General features: G+C 30.4%; 1 protein-coding gene across 1 annotated transcript; it reads right to left on the reverse strand.

Moving 5' to 3' along the window:
• Positions 1-1,993: 1,993 nt before the first annotated feature.
• LOC129225901 (DNA replication licensing factor mcm7-B-like) lies at positions 1,994-24,907 on the reverse strand. Its single transcript, XM_054860437.1, has 14 exons — positions 24,724-24,907; positions 22,029-22,193; positions 20,590-20,714; positions 19,591-19,771; positions 16,738-16,875; positions 16,443-16,625; positions 15,333-15,414; positions 13,265-13,396; positions 11,609-11,692; positions 9,164-9,375; positions 5,749-5,930; positions 4,485-4,737; positions 3,928-4,037; positions 1,994-2,532 (listed from the first exon to the last, which is right to left on the reverse strand). The coding sequence occupies exons 1-14, from the start codon at positions 24,832-24,834 to the stop codon at positions 2,325-2,327; spliced, it is 2,166 nt and encodes a 721-aa protein (XP_054716412.1). The 5' UTR covers positions 24,835-24,907; the 3' UTR covers positions 1,994-2,324.
• Positions 24,908-25,252: the final 345 nt, after the last annotated feature.

A 25,252-nucleotide genomic window follows, 5' to 3' on the forward strand; every position in this document is an offset into this window, starting at 1 on the left:
CCTCTCTCTTCCCCTTGTCACAATTTCATGAACCTTTCTTCCCCTCAAAAGGCATGGCATCACCTGTGGATGGTGCTTTTTATAATATCATAATAGCAATTTATTAAATAATCGTTTTTTTTTTTTAAACACAATCACTTAATATGGTACATCTACTTGTGTACTTTTGAATATTTAAATAATTATTAGACAAAACCTGACTTTTGTTGCTGAGAGTATGTTGGAAGAAAAAACAATAACCATAAAACTTGAAAAAAGCCAAGCCAAGCACCATTTAAGCATGTTTTACTTCACTTATGAAATGTCTAAGTCATACAATAATATTTTCACCTTCAACTTTTATGACTTCTGTGATCAATTTTTAAATCACATTTTAATAAATATATATATATAGAGGAAGATTATGTAGTCTTGAACTAAAAAAGGAGTTTTGTAGGAGTCAAAACCAAAATGAAAGAGATTTAAAGGCTCTTCGGAAAAATTTCCTAAATGAAGGAGTATTGGAGGAGTTTTGAAGGAGTGTACAAACCCTGGTTACAGCATAAATCCATGTAAATTTTTAGTTGTAAAATATGACTTTTAAATTACATTGTAAAAATCCTAAAAAAAAAGTCACTTGTCTTTTGTGAAAAACATATGAGAAGAAAAAAAAAATACTATTATGGAAATGAAAGAAGATTTTGTATTTTGATGGCTTGCCTTTTTTTATTTTTGAAGTAAAAGAAAATGAAAAACGTAAATTGTGTGTTCTGGTAATTCAATTCTTTATTTGGTTATTTTTTGCTAATTTATTAATTTAATACAGTAAACTCCAGATTATCGGCGGTCGGATTATCCGCGGGTCCTTTCACATCTTTTTTTTTTAAACTTGTGATTGTGTTGTTGTTCGCTTTTAGATTTTACATATACTTTTTATATTCAATGCTAGTAGATGCAATGTAGCAATGGTTTTAATTATAATTTGAATGAATGTGCGAGTGTCATTAATATTTTTTATCTATTGCATACACTAAGTATCATTTTTTACCTATTATTTGGATTATACGCGGTTTTACTTATCCACGGTTACCATGCCACCCTCTTACGCGGATATTCGGGAGTTTACTGTAGTTTGTTTTTAAACATTTTTTGTTGCTAAGAATCGATAATATATATATATAATGCTTGTCTTCATATTGAAATGATATAATACAAGAAAGGTCGACTTTCGACCCCCTCCTTGAAAAATTCCTGAAATATTTTTACGAAAAAAATGGACAGATTTAAAGTGTGAAAAGCAAAGTTTTAACAGCATCAGTACAAAAAAAAAAAAAAAAACCCACTTTTCACCCTTGTGTTCCTTTATTTATTAATGCTCATTTTCTCTGTTAGGCGTTACTTATATTGTTTACTTGCATTACAAAATTAAATAGTACAGCGAAACCTCAGCAGCTTCAACCATCGTCAAATGCTAAAAATATGTCTCATTGACAAAGGTAGGGACATAGTAGACTTTAGTAGTCAAAATGTAGGAAAAATAATATTCTTGCATAGAAGTAGGAATTTTATCCCAAAAGTACGAAAATTAGTCTTGCTATTAGTATCCAATCCCTTTTAAATAACTTTGCTTGTGCACATAAATTTTTGTATCGAGACTAGATCCATTTCATGCTCAAAAATTTTTTGTTGTTTGGTTTCAAAACCGAGTCTCTATATGTAAAGCTAAACAAGAATATTTCAAGTTATTATTGAATTTATTAGTTATAACTTTGATATCATTTGAAGTACAAGAACTACAAAATAGAAAATTGGCTCAAATATCGCAGCTCAAATCTTAACATTGATAAATTGGTCCCTTGTAAAATTTGAAACTCTTGTTGGTAGTTTTGTTTTAATTCTGTTTATGTGTTATATATCTGATTTTCTCATTTGATAACTAATGCAAAAGATTAATTTCATTTGGACCAAACATAAAAAAGAATCTTATAATACACAGATTGCAAAAAACATCAAACATTTTGAGCTTGAATGTTATTGTAAAATTTATTATTTTTTTTCTTTATCTAGTTCAGTGTTTATCCATACAAATTAAACTTACTAATCATTGAAATACATTACATGAAATAAGGGCAATTTCCACAATGAACATAAAATAAGCAAATATCAATAAAGATGAAAAATCAAGATGAAATGTGTATTTTTATTTGTTTATGGATGAAAATGTAAAAATTGAACTATGACGAAATTGACAAATATTTTACAGGAGTTAAAAACAGTATGTAAAAATCTTAACAATATATGCATAAAATTGATTATTAAAAAAAAACTGAATTTTTCTCAAAAATTTAAATGAAAGTAATTTTTGTGCGTGATTGGTTGACTTGCCAAATATCTAATTCTTCATATTCTTCAATGGCTTCTTCAAACTGATTAGGGTTAAAACCTTTGGCAATGCAACGCTCTAGAGCATCAGCCATTTTTACAGTCCTACAAGCAGTTTCAATCATAATTTCCCTGATGATGCCGAAAATTTGGTCGGTCGCAGTTTGAGCTCTGAAAATGAAAATTAAAACATTAGCTTTTCATAACTGTGAAGAATTAAAACGAAGAAAGCAAAATGTAACTTATTGTCACAATATAAGAGAAAACACATTTTATTTGTTTCCATACAATATAATTTTTAATTACCTGGCATTTAATTCAATATCTTACTTGAATTTCAACTATTTTAACAGTATGAATTATTTCTAATCTTTACTAATAATAAAGCTGAAAGTCTCTGTCTAGATATCAGTGACGCGCATAGCGCCTAGACCGTTCAGCCGGTTTTCATGAAATTTGGCAAAGTTAGTTCGTATCATGGGGATGTGCACCTCAAAGCGATTTTTTGAAAGTTTGATTTTGTTCTTCTATTCTAATTTTAAGAACAGTTTACCTAGCAAATTATCATAACGTTGTGGATCACTGTCTTTCACGGTGGAAGAGTAGATTACAAAATTATCATAACGTGGAACTGTAACATGTGCAAGCAAATGAATGTAGCCAATTGGCGAGAAATTCATCATCCATTACTTCTAAACATACTGGAGAACCAAATGACCTTTTAGTTTTCTACTATGGCAAAGCCGTGCAGGTACCACTAGTCTTTAATAAAGCTGAAAGTCTGTGTCTGAATCTGTTATGTGCATAGCACCTTGACCGTTCAACCGATTTTCATGAAATTTGGCACAAAATTAGTTCGTAGCATAGGGGTGAGCACCTCGAAGTAATTTCTTTTTCTGTTCCAATTTTAAGAACATTTTACCAAGCAAATTATCATAACATAGACGAACAAATTACCATACCGTGGATTAGAAAATTGCCATAACGTGGACGAGCAAACTACCATATGCGATCATGGGTGGGCAAATTAACATAGCAAATTGGACAGAAATTCATCAGCCATTATTTGTAAATATACAGGCGAGCCATTTTCTACTACAGGCAAAGCCGTGCGAGTACCGCTAGTTATACATAAAATGCTTACATATTAAATAGATTAAGAATTTAAGATTACAAGAACAAAACAGGAAGACAATAAAAACAATCACTATACACAGGGGGTTACCAAACTTTTTTATTCCCTGGACCCCTTTCCAATTTATTCTGTTTTCCAGAGATCCCCTACCAAGGGCTAGTTGACAATTTGAAACGCATTTTCAAGAGCTAAGAGACATTTTGATAGAATTCACTGCTAAGTTAAAAATTAAAGTAAGCATAGCATTTTCTTCATACTTTTATCTGTTATAAAGGCAAACTGGTAATAATCTATAATAATAAAGCAGAGAATATATATATATATATGTAGATTATAGTTTTTAACATATATTAATAAAAACTATATGAAAAATACAAAACTTTACAGATATTCTCCTTAAAAAAAAAAAAAAAAAAAAAAAAAAAACTTACCGGCCACCATGTTGACGCTGTTGCGTCAACGATGTTTTAGACATATCAAGTAGACGAATGGCTTCATCTACATCTTGTTTAACAACTGCTTCTCTAAGATTCAAACGAGCCTGAAATGTTCAAATGTTATTAAAAAAATTATAAACATAAAAAACTCATAGGAAAATATACTTTGTTAACTTTACCATTTAAAATTTCGGAAAAAAATAAAGAAATTTAAAACTTTTTTTACAAATCCTAATGTATTAAAAGACATGAAATTTTATAAAGGATTGTGATTAGTATTAAAGAAATGTTTATTAATGCTTTAAACATTTCAACAAACATAAAAATTAGCAAATGTGAATTTACAGGCACTTTCATTAAGTGATATTGATAAAGAAACTAATATAAAAACAAAACCTGACACAAGTTATTTCCTGGCATGGTATGTTGGCTAGCTAACAACTTTGGACTTTGGTTATTGGAAGTAAAAATTACTTGCCTTTAACTAGCATTTTTGAACCAACATTAATTAGAAGATTTTAATTTTTAAAAAAAAGTAATTTTGTACTTACTAAAGCAGTAGCTAAGCGCAAAACTCCTAATAAATTTCGAGCTGAAGTGAATGTCATATCCTTGCTGTTACGAGCCTCTTTCCTGATTTCCACATATGCACTCACAAGATAGTCTGTCAGATCTTCAGGAATAGTTGGATTGATTCTACGACAGTAGGTTACGTATTTTCTCAATAAATTCATTGGCATAGGTTCAAATTCCGTCTGAGGTTCTCGGCAATGCATGTGTACTTGAGTGATGTGATCAGCTAATCTACAAAACAAATAAAAAATAAAGACATTGTGATTTCGATATTTCCTAAATACAGTAAAAGCACTTGCATGATACTTTCAGTGAAATTAAGAATCTTTCAGAACACTTAAATCAAACTAAATAAAATTTGACACAAAGTTCAATGTTGATTCCGACACAAATGCATTATAAAAAGGTGTTATTAATTAAAATTTTCAAGTTGGTGCACATTTCAACATGATGGTGATCCCTTAACAAAATATTAGTACAGGAATTTTATTGAGTACATTATCCCTGAAAAATTCATAGTTCATGAGTCACTAGCGTAAATAGTCTTCAAATACGAAAGGTCCCCCCCCCATGATTACAAAAAAACAAAAATATACCAACATTCCACTTATGACATTCAGGGACTGCAGTTTCACTCTTGTAATGGACTCATTTGTCTGGAATAGTCAATGACCGAGCTGGAGGCAGATGCCATTTTGCTGAAGCAAAGAATGCCAACAAACTAGTAGCTAAATTACTTCAATGAGATGACATCTGCCTCTAGCTCAAGTAAGCCAAACTGATGTTTATAACAAGGACGAACCTGCAGTCTGTGGATGTCCTAACCGGGCTGTTGGTATATTGTACGTAGTAGCCTTAGCCTTGGCTTAAAGATGATAACTTTCTGCTTAATACATTAAAAATATTACTTTATGATAGCCAAGTATAGTCAGAAGCCAAAAAAAGGGGGAGGGGGATTGATGCTTTTTATGAAAAATTCATTTTAGTTGAAAACAATTTCAAATACCATTGCATTCAAACAATCAAACTATTTTTACTATAAGTGTTGCTTTTACTACCCTCTGCTCTAGTGTCTGGTAAAACTTCTGTGTTGTTCAACAATACCTTGTCCATAAAACTTCTTGAAATCATACAACTTAGGATTAAAGTCCAGTTTTTTAAATGAAAATTGCTGCTGGGCTTATTTTATTTGAAAACAAGAAAAAAGGAAGAATTCTAAAAATATGAAAATAAATATCACACCTCTTGTCATTTTCTTTGTCTGGCTTGTCTTGAATAAGCCAAAGTAAATCAAATCGAGACAGTAAAGCTGCAGGCAGCTGAATATTTTGCTCAATTGAACGTTTTGGATTGTATCGACCATAAGCAGGATTTGCAGCAGCGAGAATCGATACCCTTGCATTTAATGTTGTCATAATACCAGCCTGAAATTAATAGGAAAAAGTATTAAAATTAAAACACATATACACACACAGTCGACTTTCAATATCTCGACTTGGCTTAACTTGATTTTCCACTCAAATGGACGTTTTTGAATGGTACTCAACTGCTGTAAATGTTGTATTAATGGAATTTTTTTTTTCATTGACAAAGTCCACTTTGCTTATCTCGAAGTTTCAGGCTACCGTCTAACATGTTGCCCTGATTTTCGCTTGTTTGGTTCTCCGTAGCAAAACTAACCAATCACTTCCCCTTCAAATGTTTGAGAAAAGTTCTTGCAGCCATTTTTACCATATGCTTCTTTAGGTCTTAAAGTTTCTTTCAGCAGCTCTATTAGAACTAGTACAAAAGGAGAAATAGAAATACCGTGGAGGGGCAGGGGGGGGGGGAGCACTACAAACTGCTCCTGTGACTGTTATCCTTCTCATGACTAATATCCACATCATGCAGCAGAAAGAGAGCATGTGTCCTACCTTTTGAGAGAAAGTTGACCCAGTTGAATTCAATACTTCAAGAAGTCTGGCTGATCACAGGTTCAGCTTTTAGTGAATTGAAAGTTTTATGCTCATCAAAAAGTGAGCAAAAGGGAAGCTGAAAAATTTAACGATATTGCTTATGAATTTTTAGGTTTATAATTAGAATATTACTTTTGTAATTTTAGGGAAGTAAATAGAAGATTTTGCTCTTCTGTGTATTATGTGTGCTTTTTTTTTTTTTTTTTTTTGTCAAATTACAATTGAGTGTGACCTCAGCGTAGGTAACAGCTAAAAACTAAAGCTGTCACACACATTACAAATTTATAAAATGAATAATTATAAGCTGAGAAAAATTGCATTGTTCATGAAATTTTTTAAAAAAATGTAAAATAGGATAAAATTAACTGATGAAATCAAAATATTATGCTGGAATTTATGTTCAGCTAATGAAAAAAAACTTTGAAAAGAAAAAATAATGTAAAGATGTCACACATGAGGCAATGAGAAGCAAAGGGATTTAAGTGAACATTTTCAAGTTTTGAGTTAAATGTGTTTAAAGATAAGGTCCTAGGAAGGCTTTCATTGATTTTTGTTTATTTATTTTTCCCCCTAAATTATGCTATACAGCAGCATCTACCAGTACTCTCTTGCCCCTAGGGCTGCGCAATGTAAGAATTTCTACATTGTGATGCATCGCCAACCTTACATCGCAATTTTACAATGCATCACGATGTATTTTTTTTTTATTCAAGAGCTTTACTTATAACTCCTTGTTTTAATTTTACAAAATATATCCTAGATGGAAAAAAATAAATACTAGAAACAAATTGTAGCACTTGCAAGAAATTGTTAAAAGAAAAAAAACTATCGTTAAAAGTGCAAGATAGCAATAAATATTGCAGACATGTGTTTTGAGATTAAAATGAGCCTATTTTTCCCATGCAAAAAAGATGTCAGCTTATGGAAGCTATCTCATCTTGCATTTAAAAAGAGGTAACTCGAAGAAAAAAAAATTCGTGTATGCAATCTTTATTGCTATTTTGTGATTTAACCACTTTTTTTTTTTTTTGGCGAGTGATTGTATGATAAACTTTATTCATCAATATATTTTCCATTTAGAGCTTGATAAAAAAAATTCCATTTCCTGCAAATTTTGGGAAAAGTGAAGGTTTTTGTTCACTTATGATACTAGAGACACCTCAAAGTTAAATGTTTGGGAGGGAGCAATTTTTTAATGTGCTGAATGGTACTCTGAATTTTACTGAATGGTAAAATACAAACATGAACAAAAACATGTATCAAATAAGACATTAAGTATCATTATTTAAAAAAACACACACAATTTCGCAGTGCAGTCTCAAAATTTACCGAATCCTCAGAAAAAAAAGTCGAGAAAGAGCATTTACGGTAGGTCACAGTGACCTCCCATCGGGATGTCACTGTTTCCACTAGCATTTTGAAACAATGAAGAGATTAAAACAGCAATAATCGTATACCGGTATCTGTACATCCGTGCTTGAATTTGTAGTCGGTGTGGTATCGATGTATCAGTTTAGAGAAAAATTCTAAACCGGTTTAAGGATGCACATCAGTTTTTATTTATGCATCGATGCATCGCCCAGCCTTACTTGCCCCAAAACTAAGGAAAGGTTTATCTACTATTTGTACGGGTTATCTCGAACTTTTTAATTTTGGCACTTACAATGCTTTGCTTTTTACTGCATCACGTTACAAAAGTCTCTCTGAAAGGAAATTATTTTAGTTTCACAATAACTCAAACTTTGGTTATGTCGATTCCTTTTCTTGGTCCCTAGTATTTCGAGATATCGAGAGTTGACTGCATATATATATACACAATACAAGCGCTGGAAACAATAGGAGCAAACAATCAGTCAAGCCTTGATTAACCAAAACTTGTTTAGTGTGAAACTCCTTTAACGTATGTTTATTTAACTGAATTTAATGGCATTTAAACAATCACTACAGGCACTACACTCCAGGGTTCCTTGTACCTTGCACGGGGTTTCAGCAGTTTGATGAGATCTGAAGACAGTTCTCTTGATTTATTCCCCCAAATCAAGAACCGAGCAACCTCTGATCAAGCACCTTCAGACGTACTCTTTTGGAATGGTGGTCTTTGTGACCATGATAGAGTTAACGGTCATCAGTCACAGTTAGCGAACACAGAGGATCTTCAACCGACATTATCACCAGAGGTAGACATTCTTTCCAAAGACACCCATTACTCATGCATTTCTTTTCTTTTGTTTGTTTGTTTGTTTTTTTTTTTTTTTTTTTTCAGACCCACCTGAAATTTTTAGAACATTACATTATTCTAGTTTTAAAAACGCTATTTAAGACAAAAGTGTGGTCTTCAAACAGTCATTTTTAAGTTGTCTTTTGTCTGGAATTTCAGATTTACTACAGTAGTTCTGGTCCCAATCACTTCGGTTAATTGAGGTTTTACTGTATAGAAAAACTATAGAATGACTTTTGTCAGAATATTATTGTTTCAAAAAAGGAATGTTATTGATTAATTTATTTTAAGCTAAAAATAAATTGTAATAAAAAATACCTTTCATTAAAATATATATAACTATTCATTTTTGAAACTATATGATGTTTTAGAATTTAGAAGAACTAAATAATATGGATACAGCCATTGTTATTTAGGATTAAAATAAAAGTTAAGAAATTTTCTTTTTGTTCAAGTTAAATCTTAAGATGAAAAGTTTTGAAACCTTAGCAATAGAAATTGTCTGCTGTTCCATGACTTCGTGGATGGCAGTCCTATCTGAATCCATCATTTTATCAAATTCATCAATACAGCAAACTCCTTGATCTGCCAGCACTAAAGCTCCACCTTCTAATGTCATTTCTCCGGTTACTGGATCTTTCATTACAGATGCTGTCAAACCAACACCAGATGAACCACGCCCAGTTGTATACTGACCTATAGTTGTCAAAATAGGAAACATATTTAGACATTACTGCAAAGAAAAGAGTCAATGATACTCAAAACTTTTAAACAACAGTAAAATTATTTTATGTTTAAGTACTTAATATTTTTACAAACGATGAACAAATTAAAATGGGATTTAAGTACAATAAGAAAAGAGTCGAATTTTGAAACAAGAAAAAATAACAATAATGAACAAGGTTCTTTAATGAATTTCACAAAGCATGCAAAACAATATTTTGAAACTATAAAACTTAGGTAATTACCAATAATATTTAATTTTAAAAACAAATTTTGTGTTTTCAAATTGTTCCAAGAGGTTCTATCAACTAACTTAATTGATGTAAAGTTAATTACTAAACATTTTAGCAATATTATAAAACTTTCCAAACAGCTCTCTCTTAAGATCCAGGGAGTGATTGCGAGTTCATGGAAAAAAAAACACTCTGAAATTTCTGGGAGAAAATTAGTGGAGCGGGTCTTTTTTTAAAAAAATTAAAGCCTCTAATACTTAATACATGATGAGATAATATCATAATATATATATATATATATATATATATATATATATATATATATATATATATATATATATACATATATATATATATATATATATATATATATATACATATATATATATATATACATACATATATATATATATATATATATATATATACATATATATATATATACATATATATATATATACATATATATATATATACATATATATATATATATACATATATATATATATATACATATATATATATATATATATACATATATATATATATACATATATATATCTATATATATATATATATCTATATATATATATATATATATATAAAATTAAGCAAACAGAATTACAAATATTAAACAAATTATAAATAACAAATGATGATTAAAAGGAAAAATGCAAACAGCTATTAAGTAAGAATAGATAAAGAGTGAATCCAGAGCTCATCAGCCGTGGAGGATTCATTAATTTTGGTCAAAATTTATTATTATTATATATATATATATATATATATATATACATGAATTACGTTTGATAAACATAAGAAACATTTTTTAAGTCAAAATATTGTTTATAAGTTAAATCAAGTTAATGAGAAATAATATGCTTATAAACAGGTATTAAACTAATTATTTCACAATAGTTAAAAAATATTATTGAAAAAATTATAAACAAGGTTTAAATGTTATTTACACTTAGTATCAACCATGTAGCTTTTTTTTTTTTTTTAATGGTAAAATCAAAAATTAAGGGCAAACATTGAAAAATGGCAATTAAAATAATTTATTAAAGTAAAATGCTACTATAAAATCATTTTCAAACTTACATAATGAGCATTATTACTAACTAGAAAATTGCCCATTAAGATATGACAGAAGAAATTGCTTCTACATTTGAACAAAGCAATTGCCTGTTTGGTGATACTTGTCACAATAAAGCCTTTCCCTGCATGTCAAACATTGGCAGAACATATTATCAAATTATCATGCGAGTTTCATTGTTGATGACCTCAGAAGCGTTACTCGATCATTGGCTGTTATATATATGAGGATTTAAGACATTAATTGGCAAACATTTGTAGTAAGGAAAAGATTTTGTAGGTGGGAACATAAAAGCAAAAAGGACAATACCAAGTTTCCAATGCAAAACTGGAACATAATCACTCCTGATCATCATATTCAAGTATACTTATACAAATTCTAGCAACAAATCATTTCAAAACTATTGAAATTATAAAGACAAAGAAGAAATTTTCAAAACTCAACAAATGTAATACCACACCACATGAGTCAGTGAGAAGCAAAGGTATGTAAGTGGCAAAATTAAAACTTTGGAGATAACCAGTACAAATGATAGGTGAACCCCTCCTTCGTCTTGGGACAAGATATAGTACTATTGGTCCTGATAAGTGCTGTTGTATAGCATGATTTAGAAATAAAATTCAATGTCAGCCTATCAAGGACGTTATCTTTATAGTCGTTTTACTCAAAACTTTAAAATGTCTACTTACATCCCTTTGCTTCTCACTGCCTTATATGGAACCCAAAACAAATGACAGAAAAAAAAAGAAATACTTTGAAAAACTTTAACTTTAAAAAAATTACAGAGAACTGACGAACGATACAAATTTAACAGCAAGATTGTGACTTGTTTTACTTGATTGGCACATTAGATGGGTATCATACATTATATACTTACTTCTTGGAGCAAGTCTATCAATGTATGATAAAAGCTGTGACTTGGCTACTCCAGGATCACCCATCAAACAAATGTTGATATTACCTGAAATACAAGAAGTAATTGAATTTTGGAAGTTAAATAGAGATCACTCATGTGCAGCAGTGGACGTCTGATTTGGCAACCCTGGAAATAGCAAGCTATGATAGGAATTTTCAAAAAAGGGAGAGGTCAGCAAATCTTTGTTATTGATCCTGACATTGGGATTCAGTGTAGATGGCAATAATGGACCAGTGAATGACTCACTTTTAACGTGAAATTTTTTTACAAAAACAACAACAGCTATGCAGCCAAGCAACATGTACTTCTTGCTCATTAGTATCCCACACCTTATGCCCCAGTTCTGTTGAAGAATGCTGTCAAATACTGGATACACAGCTGTGGGGAAACAGATGTCAAGATAAAAACAGAGGTGAAAATGCAAAATGGGCTATGTCAGTGTTACCCAGGTGTACAAGTGGACTTAATTAAAATTTTCTGAAGACAGTGGGAAATTTTCGGACGGTTGACCCCCGCCCCCCTTTTCTCGTAAAAATTCTTCAAATATGCATACAAAAATCAGTGGGAAAAAATATTTTTTTAAATTACACACACACACACACACACACATATATATATATATATATATATATATATATATATATATATATATATATAAAATAATTTTTCAATTTTAGAGTGTTGCCAAACCAAAGTTTTCAGAAATGTCAACCCAAAATTTTTGGAAATGTCGGATCACAAACACCTCTGGTGTTACTCAACCTTTCTTTACCCATGGGCCAGAAAAACTAAACTAGACAGTATTAGAAAACAAAGAAAATTACAAACCGATGAAATTGCTGTTGTCACTACTACATGCTCATTTCAGTGATACCAACTTTGCAACTATTGTATTTTAGAAACTAGTTTATGACTACTTGGCTTCAAATTTGCAACAATTATTCAAAACACTGAATAAAAATTATTAGTAGTTTTGTAAGATTTTAGAGTACATTTTTCGTTTCATAACACTTAACATAATGACGGGCACGTGGATCAGCTTCCTGAGCCACAGCTGTAGGTAGGGCACCACTGGTCTATGTGATGACATTTTCAAGTCTTCACTGTTTCGTACATTACAACGATGTGCCTGTGAAAAATATGCAAGTTGTTCAGAAACATTTCTTACACATTGCCAGCTTTGGAAATATATGCAGCATTATTTTTATCGGCTGCGCATAAATTTGTATCCCTGTTGGATGTTCAAAATTAATTACCAGTTTCATTGCCAAGCCTGTTAATACCTGATTTCATGAAAAAACTAAGATGGTTTCTCTTAGTTAAAAAGAGTTTCAGTTGCTAAAAATATACTCTTAAAATATTTTGCTTGCAAGAAAGAAAATAACCATTTTAGTGCAGAAACAATTTGAAAAAAATCACTGTACAGCAAATTACATACTTCTTTTGGAACTACAAGGAGCAATTATTTTCCAAAATGAGCAATGCTATACAAAATGTTTACTAATTTTCAATTCATTTTGCCATGCCTGCATTTAAGCATTAGCATAACATTTTCAGCTATTAATCTGATCGCTTCAAAAAAGATTAAGTAAAAATAAATAAGCAAAGAAGGCAAACCTCTGATTTTCATTCCATTTGGATTTCTATCAACACCTCCAACTAATAAGAGCAACAGTGCCTTTTTAACATCTTGATGGCCAAATATTTCTGGTGCTATGCTACTTGACATTCTATCATAGTTGTAAGTGTCTGAAAATATAAAAGAATAATTAAATTTATTATATACTCTCATTCAAATAATTATTTTAAAAATTTCCAACAGAAATTAGAAAGGTTTAAAATAAAAAGGAACTGCCCCCCCCCCTCCCTTTCCCCATCAAATACCCTTTTTGAATTGTGGAAACTTTTAATAACCACTAATAATAATAACACATTAGATATTTTGATACAACTTAGAACAATAATATTGTACTTTTCATTTAAGCATTTATATTCTTTATGCTTTTATTTTTTCGTTAATTTTGATGAGCCAATAGCAAAAAATGAAACATATAGCCACATGGTACACAGCACTGACAATTGAGCTTCCCCAAGTGCTAAAGAGCAGAAATTTTTGTTTTGATTTCTGATCAAGATTTTAGTGTTGTTTGTGTGGGGTGGGGGGTATTTTTGATGCAAGATATTCATTCTGTTCATACTGTAAATGAGTCTGAAACCAACTTAATGAATTTTTATTACAGCAAGAAGTGTAAAATTTAACAGCAATGCATGGCTAAGGTGACCATACCTCTCGTTTTGAATGGGACAGTCTAGTCTTCAGGCAGCCTGTCCGGTTGTCCCCGCATGTTGTGGGGACGCAAAAATGTCCAGTTCTTTGAAAGTTAGAAAACTACTCTAGCAAGTAAAGTAAGCATAACCCCGTGATTAATAGATCAGAGTGTAGAAAAAAATTATCACGTTTGGTGAATATTAACCAATTTGCCGTTTTTTCTAAGGCTGGAAGAAAAAAATAGAAAACAAAGTGTCAAAGTTTTCCCGATTAGGTTTGATTATGGATAGTGACTAAGTGTATGTGAATTTTTTGAAACTTGAAGTACCATTCTTCTTTTCAATTTGCTCATTTCTGTTCTTTGTAATAAGCACAAATCTTGAAAAAAAAACTGCATTAAATATATATATATATATATATATATATATATATAGAGAGAGAGAGAGAGAGAGAGAGAGCATACTGTTGCATAAAAGTCTAAAGAGCTCCCTTTTTTTTAAAGAAAAATGTTTCTAGTCACCATATGCATGGTCCCTCTGTTTCCCTTTTAATGCTTTTACATTTGTGATACCTCAGCCAAGTTAGCAACATAAGTAACTTTTCAGATGATAAAAGAGTTTAGTTTATACATTTGAAATAATTAGACATACTTGAATGTCATCTTTAAATTCCAAAAGATCCAACTCATTTTTGGCTTTCCTTTGTTTTTCATCCCCAAATATTCAAAGTAAGATTTTCATCAAAACAATGAGTTAAGCTTTGAACACCTTTGGAAATCATAAATACAGGACTTTTGGCATTTCTTGATTGAGAAAATAGGCTTAGAAGAAGTTAAGATTAATCTTGGTCACACTAATATGAGTTTTTAAAAAATCTTTTCTGCTTTTGATGTTGAACAAGAGTGCAAACTTGATGCGAGAAAGAAAAAAAAAAGACTTTTAGAGATCATAAGATAAATGAAGCTTTGGGACCACAAACAACTTACGATTATACTGCTGCACTGGTACCTGGTCCCTCTTTGTAACAACTTTTGTTTTGTGTGCATATTTTCTCTAATATTCTGCACAAAACCTTTATTTAAAATTTCAACCAGCTGAAAATTACCAAACAATATGCACTGGTATGAACTGCTCTGGTATGAACTCTGCTAAACCTGAACAATTCAATGCAATTGTATATTCTAAAAATTTAAATTACCTTATTAAAAATTTAAAAAAACATTAATTTAAAATTGCATAAAAATTAAAGTGAAGAAAAGAAGGCATAAATAAGAAAATATACTTTATCTTATATGTTCAAATGCAATAAATTAAAAGTTCTATTATTTTTCATACTTTTTATAACATAGATAGTATTTTAGAAGTCTTGAAATTTAGCGATGATAAAAGCAATACGTCCATCTTAAAAATAACTTACTTCGAATTTGTTCAGCTTCAGCTTTACTCATATTTTGCTCATTTAATTCATCATCTTCAGTTTTATTCATTTTAGTTAATCTCTGTAAAGTCAATAAAACTTTAATGAATAAAGTTGTTTACAAATTAAAACCCAAATCAATCATTCACTGTTAAATTAGACAGGTTATGGAACCAATGTAGATTATCAAATGACTAACACTCATTAACTTGAATTTTTATAATAAATAAATCAGAAATATCTGTTTGTATTGTGAGGCCTTTAGAACATTTTGCCATTGAAAAAAAAATTACTGAAGGAAATATGTAGATCATAAACATATTGTATGAACATGGACTTATTTTCATAACATCGTGACCAGGTAGGAAGCCCCCCAAACATAAGCAGGAGTTTCTAATTGCTACTATTGATTATTTCTAATTCATCAGTTGAAGATACAAGAAATTCTCAAGTGAATAATAGTAACTCATTTTAATTTTTTAAAGTTTAAGATTATTATTATTATGAGAATAATTATTATTTTAGATAATTAAAAACCAAGTACAATGTTAGGCTTTTTTTCTTCAATTTCATAAGGTACATTTGGATACACAATATATCTTAAGTTCATATTTTTGAAATTAAAATGAGGTGTATGAATCCTTCAAACCAAATACTTTAATACAAAAGTGTAACATTTTGGGTAATAAAACTCGACTAATTCAGAGTTACTTATGTAATTGCACATGAAAAAATTTCATGAAAGACCACTCCTATTTAAAAAAGATATTTGACTGCTTCAAATAAGCATTAGCATTTAGAAGTCTAAGAGGAATTATATTGAAATTTAGTTACAACGCACTTCAAGAGACCACAAATTTTGTTTTGTTATGACGGAAATTTTGTCATAGTGGAGTTCAAGCAATGTATTAGAAATAAAATTTGGATATAAATGCATTTCATTTAAAAGGAAATTTTGTTTTATTGGTATTAGTTGTAACCGGATGTGACTGTATAAATTTACGTAAAGATTATTAAAAAACAAGATATTTCGTTTTTTCAAAAATTAATTACATCAAAATATTTCTAATATTAACACCAGCAAAAATGTTTAGCAAATTCAAAACTTACATGAGCTTCTAAAAATGTATCTGCTAAAAGACCTTGAGCTATTTGCCTAAATCCTGTTCGAACAATTGGTAAGAAAATTCCAGTCACACTAACATGATCACCAGGCAGCACTAATCTGGTCAATTCTCCCTTCACATGGACTGTCATTGCTCTAGGGATGTTACCTTCTGGAACTTGATCACTCTAAAAGCAGTTTAAAAAAAAATTATGGTAACATTGTCAAAAGATTGAGCAAAACAAAAATCAAATTTAATAACATTCATTAAAATGACTTCACAATTGAAAATTAACTTACATGTTCTTGGATTTTTATTTCCTGAAATTTGATGAATTTTGAGCCACGACTCTGCAAATAAAGTCTTCCTGCAGATTTGTTCACTCTACACTCGTCACTGTCACACATTAAAAGCGGCATGAATGCTAAAGAGTTTACCTGAAACACATTACATTTGAAAGTTAAATGTTATAATCTAAGAGCAACGGGGTTCATAATAAACCAAAAACACAGCACTATTACATTAAAGTTTCTTGTTCTCTTTTTTAAATCACAATTCAGTGTAATTTGTTAAGCATGAAAAATTAGTCAACACAAAATTAGATTGCAAACTAAACAGTATACAGTGCAATTTAAAACAAATCTTTTTACACAAAATGCTTTTGAAATGGAAAAATATTTTGTTCCTCTCAGTTTTGCGTTAATGCATTTCACCCTTTTTTTTTTTTTTTTTGGATTACACAGAAGAGTAGGGTATAGAGATACTAATAAAACTCAAATCTAAAGTATGCACAGGTAAAAAGCTGCTATGTATTAGCTTTAAACAAACATCATTTTAGAAACTATACTGCGTTCAAGAGAAAGATAGATTGGAAAAAAATAAAGTAATATGCCACTTAGCAGTGACATACACATGTTTGGCATAGACAATAACAAATCAGGGCAGGAGTGAAAATAGCAAAAAACTACAAAGATGGAAAATTTCATAATAAAAAAGGGGCGTATATTAATATTTAATTTTCAAGTAAATAGAAAGATTGAATACATAGTTTTATACTTAAAAATTAAACACTATATTCCTAAAAAGAGTCAAGGCTGATAACATAAATAAAGAAACTGAAGAACCATGATTGCTTAAGAAATAAAATTATAACAATTGTCTCACTTTAATCAAGAATAATTTATTTTTCATCATTAGGAAATGAATAGTGGTTTGTTATTATGATCATACAAATCAAATACAAAAACTCATTTGCCTGAATTTTCTCCATATTTTAACTCATTCGGATTATGACAAATCTGGAAACTTATTTGTTTGCTTTCAATCTTTTTTCTGAGCTGAAAATTTAAAAACTCCCCAGTGGCTGGCCGACATATTTTAGCTTAGTAGCTACTTTACTCAGGTGTTCTTTTCTTTTTTTTTTTAAACAAAAACACATTACACTTTAAATTAAAGAAGTAATAAAAAAAAGCTGTTAAAGTAAATATTGGCAACAATTTCATTCATTTGCATTTTTCCTTCATTCACCATGCTCAATGAGAGTTCATACCTTTTATACATGCCTACGAATTTGTGCTTGCTAGCCAACATTAAAAGATGAAAATTAGGGAGACTAATGTATGAAATTGTTTTTCAAAATAGTTAACATTGCATCTCATAAAACAATGCTCATCATAGGTTAACAATGCTCTTTTTTTTTTTTTTTTTTGTTAATGCATATCTCTTTTAGGGTACATGTTTCTATCCACAAAATATGAAAGTATACAAAAATGGTCCATTAAACAACATCTGTTGCAGTACTAATGAGAAAGGACCCAAGAAAAAAAATCAATTTCTGAGAACTCTTCCAAAGAAAATGAACTTTTTAACAACATACTCCACCCTGGTTTAAACCAACTTTTGCCACTCCAAAATACTCATAATGAGCAGAAAATTAGAATTTTTCTCCCAATAGCAGGCAAATACAAATATTTAAAATACAAAATGAAAATTTAAAATAGACAAACAAAATAAAAGTTCAGCATTTGCCGATAAGTTTGCATACTTGCCAATATCTTCTGCACAAATCTCCAGCAGAAAGGGCCAAGCAATAAGATAGATAAAAAGCATCCTTTTCATTGTCAGAGTAACAGAGAAGATAACAGGGCATCAGGGTTTTTGCTACGATCGCATTTTTCGCAAAATGCGAAAACACTATCTCAATTGCAAAAGTAAAGCAAAGCACTTTCGCTTTTTTGCTCAACTAAAAAATGAGTTAATTTAAAAAAAAAGGAAACTTATAATCCAAGACAGGAAGCATGCATGGCGATAGTCAACTTAATATTTAAATCTCAGCAAAGATGCTTAAATTACAATCAAGTTCAATACTTTGTCTTATCCAGCATTATGTCCCCTCAAAAACTGCGTTATTAGGAGGAGGAGAGTGCAATTTTCTAAAAACAAACATATGTTTTCTTAATGATAAGCATAATCCAAGACTTTTATTTTATGTTTAAAAAAATGCTGCTGTACTTATTGCTTTAAAGATATCATAGAAGAAATTTTCAATTATTTTCAACTGGAGATGAAACACAGAGGCATTTAGAAAGATATGAGAATGTAAACATTTTTTAGCATTTTGCTAAAACTTTTCCCTTAATTTTAGCTTTTATGCTAAAGAACTTTTGAACCCAGCTTAAACCCTGCAGGGCATTGAAAGGATTTCGATTTGAAATAGGTGTTCAGGGAGACAGTCATGTCAAGTAGTGACTAGCTAAGCCAAAAGAAGCAAGTTTATCCTCTCGGAGCACCTGGAACTCTGATATTTTTCAAACCACTATGTCACACACATCAACTCCATGTGGTCAAGGTAACATATACAGTAGACTCTATTCTTAACACTCATGGGACTAAACAAGTCTTCAGATTATCAGGGTGTTTATTATAGAGGGAAACAGAATTAATGCATATGTGATACCCCGGACAATACAGATGTGTTCGGAATTTTGGGATGTCCACAAAGAGTGTTCAGATAAAAGAGAGTCCACAGTACATATGTTTGATCTTAACATTTCAATGCTCTATTGATGATGAAAAGTGAACCTAGACTGACACTAGGTAAACAAAATTTAAAAAACTGCAATTAAATTAAATCTAACAAGTTACATGCTTACTGGTTGATAAGTCTCAGATCCACACTGGTCACATGTATAAGTTGCAACAACTAACATAGGTTTTACTTCAGTACATCTAGTAACAATGCCTTTTACAGATACCAATTTACCAATGTGTTCAGCTTTTACGTCTCTTACAGAAAGAAGCTCTTGGGAATCTTTGTTTTTGAAATAAATTTCACTGCAAAACAGATAATGACATAGTTAATAGCTTGACTTTCCTTTGTACATATAACAAAAATTACATCATGATATTGGTGCATTAAATGACATAAACTTGCCTGCAAACAAAAACATTAGTTTAAAAAAAATCACAGCATTATTGACTCCAAAAACTCTTCTTTAACCTTATACTTGCATTGTACTTTCTGGGTGAATTAGTTAGAATCTTGAATAAAACCATCATTATATTAAACTACTAACTCTGTTTATTTCAAGGTTTCATGGTAGGTTGCATTTTTCACAAAATGTAAAAATACTATCAACATTTTTAAAACCAAAGCAAGTCAGTTTCCCTTTTTTGCCCAAATAAAGAACTTTTTAAAAAATGCACAATCGGAGATGCAGCAAGCAGGGCCATATTCAACTTAATCTGATCATGCATCTTAGCCAAGATGCTTAAATTACTAATAAGTTCAACAAGACTTAAATCTTAATCTAATTTAAGGTAAAGAAAATCTTTAATGTTGTATTTTTATTTTTTATATAATATGATTTTATGATGCCTCTTTAGAAGTTTGAAATAACCATTTACACTAAAAATAGCAAAATGCTCTTAATAATTATGACTTCTCCCATACATACACACCAAGAGAAAATTCAAAAACTTTCTCACACAATGATTGCCTAAGAAATGAAACTTAAATCATCACTGCAATAATTAGGATTTAAATTTGGTCTGACATGCATCACACTAGTGAAACTGGAAATTTTCTATCTGATGCACAAATGATTTTCATCAGATGTCATAAATAATCATAAAACATTAGTTAAACTTACAAACGCCGCAAAAGTTCTGCTGGATATTTATTCTTAGGATCACGATACTCTCCTTCTTCATGAAATCTATTTTCAACTTTTAATCGCTGCATAATGTAGACATCGAGTACATCTTTTGCTGTTACCTGCCAAATCATAAAATAATGATTAAAACATCTAGGCTACGATACTAACACTTGAAATGGAAATTTAATAGTTCTAAAAAAATTCAGCTCTAATAAAAAAAATGCAACTAATAGAGTTGCTAACCTCAGAGAAACAACAAGTTGAGGAGCATTTGAATTTGTAAAACCTTTTGTAAAAACTATTTCACAGATTAGCATATCATAAAAATAATTCAATTGAGAATTCAATGAAATTTTAGGTCAGTAAAGACAGATTGGACACCTTCTTTAGCTATATATAGATAGTTTTTCTTTTTGTAAAAGTCTGATACATTTGAACTGTCTTAAACTGAACAGAAAGGGGCCTTTTAAATCAAATCCTCTTAACCGTAGTTTGTCTTATCTTATTCAAACAATAATGGCAAATGTAGTTTCTCTTAGCAGTAATTTACAAATACTAATGCGACAAATACAAAAGCGACCAGCCTAGCTGAGCTCTGGGCCCAGCTAAGCTGGTCCTAGTCAATTTACAATCCCCAGTGAAGATCAATGGCCCTCTTAAAACTATCTACTCCCTTGTTCATTACCACCTCTTCCAGTAAGGTGTTCCAAGGTTCAACTACACTGCTAAAATAATAATTTTTCCTAATATCCATGTTAACCTGAGATTTAAATAGCTTAAATTAATGACCCTTTGTCCTGTTTTCAGTGCTAAACTTTAGCCCTGTAACATTTTTCATTTTTAATAAATTTAAACAACTGAATCATGTATCCTCAGTCTCCTCTTTGCTCAAGACTGTACATTTATAGCATTCTAAGCCTGGAATCATAGTCTAAATGAGAAAGTCTATTTATTAGCCTTGTAGCCTGCCTTTGAGCCCTTTCCAATACATTAATATCTTTCTTAAGATAAGGAGACCAAAACTGTACAGCATACTCCAAATGAGGTCTCATCAAAATTCTATATAAAAATCTTAGCTATAATTTATTTTAAGAATGCTCCAATCAATAAAGTTTAACTCTAATAAATAATTTCTGAAAATTTTGATGTATTTGCTCAATTGCTTTAAATTGCTAATTTAATGAATTTTGGCAAGAAATGCAGAGAAAAATAATTTTTTTGCAAAGTTAGGTATTTCAATTTTTGTATAGAAACTTGGGAGACCCTATGCACTGTAACTGCACAAGTTGGCAGGTATGAATCCCTTTGCTTAAATATACTTTTCTTAACATAAGTAATACTATAAAAAATGTACTAAACATTAATGAAAATTACTTATGTATTTACGAAATTATAAATTAAGAACTAGCAAAATATATTGAAAGAATGGTTACCTCATGTGTCTTATAGTTTGGAAGCATTTCATGGATAACATCTGCAAATAATGCGACGTATCTTCGAGAATTTTCCAATATGGATTCACATAATTCTGGAAACATATCTGCAACATCGTCCAGATCTACTGTCAAAGCAACTTGTTCACGATTAGCTATTTTAGTCTAAAAATAAATAATATACCATGAAATAACACATGCTTCACATTTTTAATTAATTAAATCTCTACTCAACTGAAATAAAAGTCGGACCACGGCTGATATTGGAATTTTTCGCAAAACTCACACTCAGGCTCATAAAATCCCCAAGATTTAAGCAAAAGCCCAAGATCATGTCAACTAATAATTGTTGAAATTTATTTTTTACTTTATTTATTTATTGCTATGTAATTGCTACTATTGCAGCCAGTCAATTTTATTAAATTTAAAATTGATTGGAAAAAAAATTATAATAAATAATGAAATGATTCTATAATTATTTCTTTGGAGCAATTTCTTTAAAATAGTGTAAAAAAAAACATGCTGCCGAAATATAATTTTTTTGATACAATTATACAGATAATACAAAACAGATAAGATGAAAATGTAGGATTTACAACATAAAGAAATTTATAATCTATTCAGGGCTAGAAGTGGGGAAGTCATTATTTTCTTCCCAACCCAATCTTTTAAAATAGCTATACAGCATGTGCTGAAAGAAGCCTCTATTTATAGATTGCTTAGCCAAAAAATTATATTATAGTCAAAATATTAGGTATGTTACATCATTAAAATTCTCAATGAATGTATGTTTTTCATTAACAAAGCACAAAACTTAATAACTGCGCACAAAATTTCAAGACCTCTACTGAAAACCCTAGATCTTGAGGAAGAAACCCCCAAGCCCTAGCAGCCCAAAATTCTTAAGACTCCAATTCTGAAAGAGACCAATTTTCAAAAGAGAAAAGTTTTATCTAAAAATTCTTCATAAAATTAAAAACCATAATTGGGCCATTCTACCATCACGTGCAGGACAAAAAGACGCTTAAATTTCATTAACATTTTGTCATCTCTCTTAATATACGTTAATTAAACAGGGACAAGATTTTTTTTTTAAATCTTTACATTTAATACAAAGATATTCCTGACACAGTTATACTTTATTAAACAATTTTGTAATTTAAAATTTATTTGCCCATGTGTCACGAGCGGGACATCCATAGTTAACCTCTTGTAACTAGCTTATGAATTAGTTAATATCTTTGCACTGTTAATACATCAATGCTAAAATAAATTGTAGATTTCGAGAACAAAAGATCCAATGTAAAGGAAAAATATCTCATTTGTTGAGAAACAATAGTTTAAACCATTGAAATAAATTATGTATTGGGCCAAGAATTCCAAGAAAAAGTCACTTTGCCTTGCAAATGATGGTTCATATATTTCATTAAAAAGTAATTATATAAAAAAGTAATGATGAAATATTTTGCTGAAGGAATCATACGCTTGTTTGTAATTTATTAAACAATTAAATTTTTATCATTGCAATTTTAAATAAATATTTTTAAGGAAATAAGAAGCGTCACTTGCGGGACAAAATTACCATTTTCCGTGGAATGGCCCAATTTGAAACATTTATTTAAATTTACTTATAATAGGTTGTTACCCTTGGTTGTAACCAAAGACTGTATAAAAAATTATAGAAAAATTTGTAGGTTTGTTAGCATATTTAAGAGGGATAAATCAATAAATTCATTAACCAAATTATTTCGGCTATTTAAAAGCAATGTTTTATTTATAGAACAAGTGTGGCAGGCCGGGCAGAAACAATTGGTAAATACCATATTGTCAAGATCAATCCTATACACTTATAAACATTTTTATAAGTATAAAATTAGAAATTTTATGGTTATGTAAATGGTGAATCGTAATCGTGAAGTATGACTTTGGATACCATCAACCGATAAAATCGAACACCATCATCATTCACTTTAAACAACCGAATCATATCTTCCTTTATTTATATCAGAATCAGACTCATCTTAAATATTATTGTTTAAAGCTTTTGGGGAAAGAAGGAAAATGGAAATAAACAAGTTTCAGGTCCGATCATGAACAATCCTTTATGGCTCAACAACAAACACCAACATACTGCTCTGCTAAGCGCAAAAGCGGTCTGCAGCACAGTTCAAATTGAATAATTGACTTTTACAGTTGTGCTTGTGCGGCTCCATGTATTTGATTGAAGGATTTTTTTTCTCATTGACATATGACCATAAAACATCGTATTCAGGTGAAATATGCGACAAAGAACCACTTAGTGATCATAACTCAATTTCGATAAAAAGTGCAGATAACACTTTTTGTGGGTAGCATAGGCACTAGTACAGTCACCTATTAAATTCAATCTCTTTTCCGATTTGAAACAAGATTATCATAAACTGAGTAATTAAAGCTACACTAATTTTTACACAGAGCTTGCTTGACAAGTGGTCTGAAGCAATCCAAATCTTATCCCCTCAAAACTGAAAAAACTTTGATGCTCTTAAGACTTACTTTTAAAATGTCAATATTTAAAAATTGGAAAAAAAAAAGCGATGAAATTACCACAGATATCACGCATTTAAACTGCGACCAGGCACAAAAATTTGTTTTAAGACAAAAAATATACAGGAAGAATGTGTCACATTAATGTTGTGACATCATGACAGCTTACCAATTCAAGACCGTATTTCAAACATTTTTCCCCAGCTTCATTTTGAGTTACAAAACCAGACAAAAAAGTCAATATTTTGGATTTGTCTTCTCCATACTCATGTGCAGGCATGTTGACAGAAATTTTATTAGAAACAATTCAAGTGTCAACAATCCGTTCTGTAATTGTTAAAGACAACAGCAACTTTACCGCCAAATTCACAGCAGAAGTAGTAGAAGTAAACACGTTAAAAGCCCGCGCAAAATAATATCGATGAAGATTATACACGAGAAAAGGAGGAAAGGTATTCGCAACTCCAGAGCTCGAATGCGCTAACTTGCGGTGATTTACAAAATTGCCGAAAAAGGTAAAACATTGCGTTCCACGTGTTCCATTTTGGGCAAACAGTTTGTTATGTGTGTTTTTTATTTGCGTAATTCATCTTTTGGAATCGTCATCCACAACAGCGTAGCATCAAAAATATCTGCTAAAAAACTGAGTACACATTTAATTTATCTTGTTATACTCAACGGTCAACCACGTATTTACA

The sequence above is a fragment of the Uloborus diversus genome, chromosome 1, assembly GCF_026930045.1.
Source record: "Uloborus diversus isolate 005 chromosome 1, Udiv.v.3.1, whole genome shotgun sequence".
In the NCBI taxonomy this organism is placed as follows: domain Eukaryota; kingdom Metazoa; phylum Arthropoda; class Arachnida; order Araneae; family Uloboridae; genus Uloborus; species Uloborus diversus.